At 56.4% G+C, this 9,237-nt stretch overlaps 1 protein-coding gene across 10 annotated transcripts in view; it reads right to left on the reverse strand.

Annotated features, from left to right (window-relative positions):
* GRHPR (glyoxylate and hydroxypyruvate reductase) overlaps positions 1 to 8,610 on the reverse strand; it is a 46,692-nt gene extending 38,082 nt beyond the window's left edge. For 6 of the 10 annotated variants that reach the window (XR_013404679.1, XR_013404678.1, XR_013404677.1 and 3 more), the window contains exons 1-8: positions 8,475 to 8,610; positions 7,852 to 7,944; positions 6,381 to 6,511; positions 5,364 to 5,436; positions 4,704 to 4,820; positions 2,830 to 2,918; positions 1,561 to 1,665; positions 754 to 889 (exon numbers count right to left, since the gene is read on the reverse strand). Coding sequence is in view for 3 of the 10 variants with exons in the window: in XM_077965694.1 (XP_077821820.1) it covers positions 754 to 889; positions 1,561 to 1,665; positions 2,830 to 2,918; positions 4,704 to 4,820; positions 5,364 to 5,436; positions 6,381 to 6,511; positions 7,852 to 7,944; positions 8,475 to 8,557 (827 nt within the window). In the remaining 7 variants the exon portion in view is untranslated. Of the gene's footprint in view, positions 1 to 753; positions 890 to 1,560; positions 1,666 to 2,829; positions 2,919 to 4,703; positions 4,821 to 5,363; positions 5,437 to 6,380; positions 6,512 to 6,785; positions 6,890 to 7,851; positions 7,945 to 8,474 lie in introns of all 10 variants that reach the window. The other 4 variants (XR_013404680.1, XM_077965695.1, XR_013404681.1 and 1 more) reach the window with 2 other exon arrangements.
* Between the last annotated feature and the right edge of the window lie 627 nt (positions 8,611 to 9,237).

The following is a 9,237-nucleotide window of genomic DNA, read 5'->3' on the forward strand; positions in this document are numbered from 1 at the left end:
AGGCACCCGGTACACGGCAGCTATGACTGGTGCCAGCCAGCAGTGCGAGTCCTGTGGTCCTGCATGTTTCACTCTTCCATTCCCAGGTTACCTGTTTTGTGGCTAAACATTGGTAATTACAGGTACCTTTGGGGTGGATAAGTCCTCAGGGTGACCTCACCCAATCCCCCTTCCCCTAAACTTACGTAAACAGGCTCAAGGGGGACCAGCTAGGAAGGCCTTGGAGTGGCAGAGAAGGAAGGTCTGACCCCCATACATGCTCAATGGCCTGACGGCAGCCCTCGGGACAGTGTGAGGAACTACAACCACGTGAGTTTTAGGGTCTGTCTGCCCAGGGGGGTAAGATTCAAAATATCACTGAACCACAGCCAGCCAAAGCCAGGCTCAGCAGTGTGGGAGGCGGCCTCCAGAGGGCCCTTCAGATCCTGAAGTCCAGCCCTTTGTGGTTGAGGACAATGGGCCTGCCAAGGCTCCCTGGGAACACTCCCTGAAGCCACCCTGCTGTGTGCCAGGCCCTGCCAGGCAGGGGCCACTGCTGAGAAGCAGGCAGGCTAGGCCCACTCCGACGGCTCTTCTTCCCTGTGTGGAGCTCTCATGTATTCCCACGAATTTCTGAGTGGGTTGGTTGGTTTATGGAAACCAGCAAGCTCAGCCTGGGGTCTTATCAACAACCCACGGGGAAGAAAATCTCCAGATGGCAGCAGTGGGGACGGCTCCTCTCCAGGCTTGCTGGGTAAGGTGGCCCTAGGATACCTGCTGATGTTGACGAACACAGCTGTTTCCTTCATCTTCTGGAAGAAGTCCTTGTTGCAGAGTCCCTTGGTTGCAGGCGTTAAGGAGCAGGCCACAACGATGAAATCAGACTGGGCAGCCAGCTCAGGGGTAGACACTGAGGGAGGGCAGGACTCCATCAGGCACTGAGTCCCAGGCTAGGGACAACCAGATGGTGGGAAACCAGCCCCTTGCTCCCGACTCCCATAACAGAGACTCCCAAGATGCTTCCTGAAGGCCGAGTCTCTACCTGGACAACTCTCATGAGTGTACAAAGTCAAATCACACACAGTGGGACCTGGACCACTCTGGCTTTAATCACCTTCAGGGCCCAAAGTGTCCAGGGGCGTGGGGAATGCTTGAGATCCAGCCTGCCTTCTGCTCACCAGGCTGTGGACCCGCCAGGGGCTGGATCCGCCTGGACTAAAGCGCACAGAGGCTAGGGCAGTGCTTGCCAGTTGATGAAGGAAAAGCGAGTGCAAGTGCCCAGCCCTTCCTCACACCCATCACCATCCCCGCTGCTCCGCCCACAACGGGGATGGCAACACAGGACGCTGAAAGACGGGAGCCCTGGACTGCTCTGCTGGCACGGAGAGGACCTGGGTAAGTCCCTGTGCCCCTTGAGTGGGCCTGTGTCCAGGGGCAGGGAGATTAAACATCTACCAGACACAGCAGCCCCTGGACATGACTGGAGCTCCTGCCCTCTGCCTGAAAATGCCACCATTGAGAGAAAATACTGCCTCTCAACTGGGCACAGATAGGCTCCTGTGGAAATCAAGCTTCACTTACCAAACTCTGCCTGGAATTCCGCTGCTTCCTCAGGCCTGGGCTGGCGCCCTGTGTATAGAAATCTCTGGACACCAAATGGTTTCAGACGCCGAGCAATGGCCTGGCCTAGAGCAAGGAGAGTCCGCGTCTCGTTCCCAGTCCCGCAGAGGGCAGGGGCACCACCCAGCAGCTCCGGGACAGCGGCCCTCAGGGCAGACCCTTTCATCAGCACAGCCCCAGAGCTGCCTGCTCCTGTCTCCCCCAAAGTGGGTGGGGGGCTGGCTGCCCCGCCGTAACCAGCCCCCGGCCAGCCCGCACTGCCCCAGGGATCTGGAGACAGCACCTCAGCTCCCCTGAGGCTGTCACTGGCTGATGCTGTCCTCACATGGTCCAAGCCATCTGGAAAGCCACTCAGGTTTTTCCTAACCTCTGAGAACTGGAGAGAGTTTTCACAAAGGAGACGCCTGGTCAAGCAGTCCCCTCCTTCATCCTGGACCCTCTGCTTCTGTGAATGCCGTCTCAGACTCCATTTGACTTTTGGTGGCACTGCCAAACTGCCAGCTCACCCCAGACCGACACTTTTCATGTACGCTGCTGCTGAGGCAGATTTGTGCAGTTGGATTTTCAGGCTCAGAACGTGCCCCAAAGCTGTTGGGTTCCTCCAAGCAACTGTCTAGTGGGAGGCAGGGCTGTTTGCTGGTTAGACAGTTTCTCCACACTCTCCACCCTCACCCGCACCCCTGCACCAGGCAGGATGACAGAGAATCCCGATAGCTAGCTGCTTGGCTAGGCCCAAGCGCTTCTGCCAGGCTTCTCCAAATAACGGCCACTGGAAGAAAAGTGGCTCTGCCTCATCTGCAGAACTGCAGATCAACTCTGCCCACCGAGCCCTCTGGCCCGAGTTAGGGCTTCGTGAGTCACAAACCTTCCAGAACCAAAGCTGGAGTAAGTGTCGGGGGAATGGGCTCTCTCACAGTAACCACTCCTAAGGGCCCCAACACAGCATTTGTAGTCTTCATCTGTTCTTTACGGAGCTGGAATCATGAAGCCCCCTGACCCTCAGGCAACTTGCTTTTATCACCTAGTGAGTTCTTAAGGAACTCCTGCTTTGGTTTATTTATGTATTTGCCTGTGTTTTACAAAACTGTAACCCTCACTAGAGATACCTCTACTGCAGGCAAAGTGCCCTGACAGCATGTGGGTCTTCTCAGCCTTCAGAAACGTGGTGCCAGGGATGCAAACCACAGCTGTGAGAGCCGGGGCGGGCAAGTGGGCAGGTGGGGGCCTCACCTATGCGCCCCAGCCCGACGATGCCGACAGTGCTCTGCGTGAGTCCATAGCCACACAGCCAGAGGGGCTTCCACGAGGTCCAGCCACCACTAGGGGAGAGAGAGTGGCAGGTGAGAAGCCCAGCCTTGGGCCAAGATGAGGGGCCGCTGAGAACCCAGCACCTCTGACTGTGGTCCAAGGTACAAACCCATCCTCCAGGTCAGGGACTGAGAGTGGGATGAGGCACCGCCCCTCAGCGCTGCAGACAAGCAGCAGCAACGACTCCTCCTTTAAAGCCACTAGGGACACAGAACTTGAGGGTGGGAAGGGGCCTTACTGGCTCTCATCCTGTTTTGCAGATGGGAAAACAAACCAGACAGGGTGACCTACCTGAGGTCACACAACCGGAGAGAGCTGAGAGCAACAGGCTGCAAACTCAGGATTTACGATTCCAAAACAAGTTCTCTTGGCACTTTAGGGCAGCAACAAAGAGTACAGCCACAGGGCCCACGCTGCTGCCCTGGGCAAGAGACGGAGCCTGCCCTGAGCCACCTCCCATAGACATGCTGACTCCCCAGACAGGACAGAGAGCAGGACTCAGCACTGTCTACTCTGCTCCACGCCCCGTGCTGGGGCCCACGCTGCTGGTCACACACTGTGACAGCCTGCGTTTGCACACCTCCCACCGTGACTCAGGCCAGTCCCTCCATCTGCACATGGAATGCTTCCCCCAGCTTTTTTTTTTTGAGAAAGGGTCTTGCTCTGTCACTCACCCAGGTTGGAGTACAGTGATATGATCCCAGTTCACTGCAGCCTCTGCCTCCCGGGTTCAAGCAACCCTCCCTCCTCAGCCTCCCGAGTGAGTAGTTGGGACTACAGCGTGTAACACCACACCTGCCTAATTTTTGTATTTTTCGTAGAGACAGGGTTTTGCCATGTTGCCCAGGCTGTTCTCTAACTCTTGAGGCTCAAGCAATCTGCCCGCCTCGGCCTCCCAAAGTGCTGGGATTACAGGTGTGAGCCACCGTACCCGGCCCACTCTAACTCTTGATATACAGGCCGAAATCCCTGATCTGAAACCTTCAGGCTAGATTTTAAAATTGGCCTTTAAAATGGCAGCATGGCGCAGGTGGTAGATTCCACACATCACCCTCTGCAGTGTCTGGGCAGCACCCTGTTTTAAACGGTGTTATGTCTGCAGCAAAACTTAGGAAAGTCACATTAAGTGGGAGAAATAAAAGCCTTAAATAGTCTCCTGTTAGTATGAAAGAACTTTCAGCTGTCCAACGTTTTTAGATTTTTGGCATCTAAGGGACCGTGGACCTGCAGCCTTCAGGACTCAAGCAGACGCCCACCTGCTACTTATTCTGTGAAGCCCTCCCTGATCCACACTCTCCCGGCTAGCCCTCACCCACCAGCAGAACTTGTTTGTCCTCCCTCATCCTCTTCTCTCACCACTTCCCTTCCTGCCTTTATTGCAGCTCTGCCTCGTGCTTTAATTATTTTAGCTGAGTCCTCACTCAATGGGGCACACCTGGGGTCAGGGACTGAGCAGAGCCAATGTTTCTGCCAGGCGTTCACTTTTTTTTTTTTTTTTTGAGACGGAGTCTCACACCGTCACCCAGGCTGGAGTGCAATGGCGTGATCTCAGCTCACTGCAACCTCTGTCTCCTGGGTTCACATGATTCTCCTGCCTCAGCCTCCCAAGTAGCTGGGATTACAGGGGCCCGCCACCACACCTGGCTAATTTTTTTTTGTATTTTTACTAGAGACGGGGTTTCACTGTGTTGGCCAGACTGGTCTCGAATTCCTAACCTCATGATCCGCCCACCTCAGCCTCCCAAAGTGCTAGAATTACAGGCGTAAGCCACCGCACCTGGCCTGCGTTCACTCACTTCTTCACTTCCTCGATGGCCTCCGGCAACCGGCGGCAGGTGGTAAGTAGCAGGGAGACTGCAAGTTCCGCGGTGGCATCTGTCAGGACATCTGGGGTGTAGCCAACTCGGATCCCACTACGAATCAAACATGTGGTGGTAACATCAGCCTCAACCACCTTTACTGATGTCTACTGCTGGGATATTTCCATGGAGTTACTTTGTTCCCTCTTTGATCTGCCTGCCAGGAAGCTCAGAACTATAAATGAGCACTCAAAAACGGTCAGTCCTCATTCCTATTTAGATTGTCTCCCACTTTGGAAGGATATGAAGATGGAAGATTAGGGTTCAAGGACTGAACAAGTAACTTAACCTTTCTGAATTTCCTCATCTGAAAGAGAAAGAATACCTGCCTTCGCTACTTCAAGGTATTGTTGTGGGGATCAAAAAAGATAATGAATGTGAAAGGGTGCCACCTACACAGAAGTTACCCACTGTTTCTGACCGCTGGGGTTTATTGTAACTGACCTGTGCACATGTGGACAGATTCTATCATCAGCCACCCACATTCTCCCTGAACGGCCGAGGGATATGAAGTAAAAACAAATCAACAGCTCCTCTTTCTTTCTCTCATACCCACCCCTCTCGCTAGGCCCCCTCCAGATCCCAAGCTACAGTTACCGCTTCTTGATTTCATCCAAAGCCAAGTGGTCCACGCCCACGGACAGGGTGCTGATAACTTTGAGATTGGCCCCTGTTGTGCAGAAAGTGCTTTGTTAGTATCTTTCCTCGAGGAACTCAAAGCCACAGCACTGGGGACTATCATGGGGACACCGCTTATTATTGTTTTCTTAGAATAAGAGGCTGACATCTCTGTTTTTCACTTAAAACTCTGAATAATCCCCTTTGACAGCCTCAGACACTGCATCTCAGGGAGGTGAAGTGGCCTGGCTCAGTCACAGGCAGAGCTGGGTTCACCTCAGGGCCTCTGCCACCAAGGCCCCGCTCTTCCCCACTGGCTGTCCACCCAGTGAGGCCTCGGGTCTCCTTCAGCCATGCTGGGGCCTCCCCCATGGACACCTCTGAGAGTGCCAAGGTGGTGGCTGGGACGCGACCCTCTCTACCCCCTCCTGCAAGCAGGACACCAGAAAGCTTCCAGGCCAAGGCCAGGGCACGGGGTGACTCAGCACTGACTCACAAGGGTCCCTTCCCATCTGGCAGCCCAAGTCTGAACCTTTTCTCAAAACTGTCACAACAGCCTCGCAGGGGGAGGCTGATCCTTCCGCGGGCTGAGAGCCATGGCTGCGGCTGCGGGAGGACATCCCGCTGGAGCTCGGCGCTGAGCTGGGTCCTCCCTCACACGACGCACAGGCCCAGAATGGCCAGGGTCTTGCCGGAGGTCACAGAGCAAGGTTGTGGCAGGGCTGGAGAACCCAGGGCCTTGGATGCTCTTCCCCACACCCACAGTCTCCACACCACGGTCTTTGCCTTCCCAGGGCCCCCCGCCAAGGGGTTCACAGCAGGAGGGAGGGGCAGGGCCTGTGCCAGAGCAAGCTATCTGCCCGCTTAGGCCTGGTATCGCAGGAACCGCCCTCAGAACCCAGACAGCACTGCAGAGCAGCCCAGGAGCCAGCGGCGCAGGCTGAGGGGCCCACAGGGCCAAGCCACCCTCGAGTCCCCTGCCCACCCAGCGCGCACCTGCGGCATCCAGGATCCTCTTGTCCACACGGTCAGAGAGGAGGCAGAGCAGGCCGTGGGCCCCCGCCACACCTCGCTCCAGCTCCTTGACGGGGATGGGCTCATCCGAGTCCCACTGCTCCACCTCACAGCTGCGGGGAAAGGGAGGCCCTCAGGAGAAGCAGGAGCCGCACACCTGTCCCCACCCCTCCCAGCTGGGAACCCTGGCCTCTGATGGCCCTGGCCTCAGGCTGCCCGGGGCTGGCTGAGGGGAGGCAGGGTCAGGCAGGGGTGGCCTCAGAACTGTCCCGAGAGAACAGGTGACAGGTGAAGGGCTAAAGGGCCCCCGAGCAGAGCCTAAGCTGCAAGGGGAAGGCATGGGGACAGCTCTCAGGTCAGCACAGAGAAGAGCTTTCCCACACTCACAAGGGCTGGGCGGCCAAGCAGGCAGCCAACTGCAGGGAAGGCCCGTGAGGGGCAGGGTGTGCCTCAGGTGGGGGCCTGGATTCAATGGCCTGTTGCATCTCTTCCTGTCCGTGGAGTCCATGAAATAGAAAACTCTCATAGTTGGACTGGGCCAGGACAGATAAGGTCAAGGCCACCCAACGCTTCCACGGCAGCTCACGGGAACCGGATATTTGTCCCAGTGGTGCACCATGGAATTCAGTACAGCCAGCACGTGTGGAGCCTCTATGCGGCAGGACACAGGATAGCTACTCGCACCTCCTGACCGAGCCCGGGCCACGGACCACTTCATCCACCTCCCCATGAGCAGGATACAGTGTGAGCTACTGTTACCACGAGCGCGGCTGCTGCCTTCCGCCTTCTGCTCTACAAAGTGGGTCCTTGGCAAAGGTTTTGTTGCAGTGAACAAAATGTGAAAATCTCATCTGCCCCTAGAACTGCCTGCTGAGGCGGGGTTGCATCCTCTTCCTATCTAACATTGGAAACACAAATCTGATCAAATGCAGTGATCAGACAGCAGTCAGATGCAGAACTCCCAGGAGTTCCTCCACTTGGGAGCTGCGTGGCTTTGGGAAGGAACTTAACCCTAAGACCAGCCTCCAGTTTTTAATTAGTTTTTAACAGTGCTGCCAGGATTAAAAGTTTATGTATATGAAGCACCTGGTAAGGTTGGCCCACAAAAAGGGTTCCATTTAGCAAGGGTGGGCCAGGTGCAGTGATTCATGCCTGTAATCCCAGAACTTTGGGAGGCTGAGGTGGGAGGATCCCTTCGTACAGGAGTTGAAAACCAGCCTGGGCAACACAGTGAGACCCTCGTCTCTGCTTAGCCAGGCATGGTGGTGCATGCCTGTAGTAGTCCCAGCTACTTGGAAGGCTGAGGTGGAAGTATCGCTTGAGTCCAGGAGGTTGAGGCTGCAGTGAGGTATAATTGCGCCACTGCACTCTAGCCTGGATGAGAGTGAGACCCTGTCTTAAAAATAAATAAATTAATTAAAAGGGTCCTCAGGCCGGTCATGGTGACTCACACCTGTAATTCCAAACTTTGGGAAGCTGAGGCAGGAGGATCGCTTGAGCCCAGGAATTTGAGACCATCCGGAGCAACAGAGTGAGACCCCCATCTCTACAAAAAAATCAGAAAATTAGCCGGTGGTGATTGTTTGCACCTGTAGTCCCAGCTGCACGGGAGGCTCAGGTGGGAGAACTAATTGGGCCCAAGAAGTCGAGGCTGCAGTGAGCCACGAGCGATCAAGCCATTGCACTCCAGCCGGTGCAGCAGAGTGACTCTGTCTCAAAAAAATAAATAAATAAAGATAAGTAAATATAAAGAAAAAGAGTCATCAAAGGCTCCTGCCAAACGTCCGAGGGGCCAGGTCAGTGACCGCCACATCCCTGACCCCACGTGCCCTGCGGGAGCGTGGAGAATTAGCCTGGACCTTGCCTCAGGGGCAATCTCCCCCTCTCCAAAGCCGGAACTGCAGGTCCCAGCGTCGTCTTAAGAGTCCTGGAGAGAACTGGGCCCCAGAGAACTTTCTCCGAGCCTCCCCAAAACTCCAAGCCCGCCCCAGCCAGCCACAAGGCCCAAACGCCCCGCCCGGCTCTCCGGTCCCCGGGAGCGCCCCGCCCCTCCCCCACGGGGCCCGGGGCTCTTACTCTGCCGCCCGGGCGAGCGCGGCCCTGCCCTCGGGGGGTATCCTGCGGGTGACGAACACCTTCATGAGTAGCACCGGTCTCATCCGCCGTGCAGCCGCCGACTCAGACCTGGCAGGACGGAATCTGACCCCGGAATGGACCTGGGCCGGGGCTGGGCCAGGCTGGAGTGGGCGGGAGAAACGCCGCGCGACGTGCGCAGGGGGGTGTGGCTTCGCCTGCGGGAGTGCGCGGTTGCGGCTGGGCTGTGACTGCGCGTGCTCGGGGAGTGAGCCACAGTGACCCTACACGGTGTCCTTGTGTGGGGGGGAGCGGGGGGTGTGCGCCTCGTGCCACTGGGGAATCAGGGCCCCGGGGGAGAGGGAGCAGTATCTTCTCCAAGGCCTCATGGGACCCCTAGTTTCTGTACACGCTCAGTATCCTGTTTCCACAGGCTCAGGCCTTAAGAGACTGAAAGCCCCTACTTTTTCTGTGTCTTGGGTTGGCCCAGGGTGGAAACCCAGGTTCCAGGCTGTGAGGAAGTCCAGGACACACAGAGAGGTCATGTGTAGGTGTTCAGGCCAACAGCACAGCCGGGGGCCCAGCTGACAGCCAGCTCAATGACCAGAGGTATGAGTGAGGAAGCCTTCCGATGACTCCAGGCCAACTCCTATGTGACTACAGCTACAAACGCACGAAAGAGCCTTTAGGATAATCACTGGCTGAGCCCAGAGCCCAGTCAACCCCGGAACCATAAAAGATGATAATGCACTGACTGCTGTTGCTC

This window comes from Macaca mulatta, chromosome 15 (assembly GCF_049350105.2).
Source record: "Macaca mulatta isolate MMU2019108-1 chromosome 15, T2T-MMU8v2.0, whole genome shotgun sequence".
Taxonomy (NCBI): Eukaryota; Metazoa; Chordata; class Mammalia; order Primates; family Cercopithecidae; genus Macaca; species Macaca mulatta.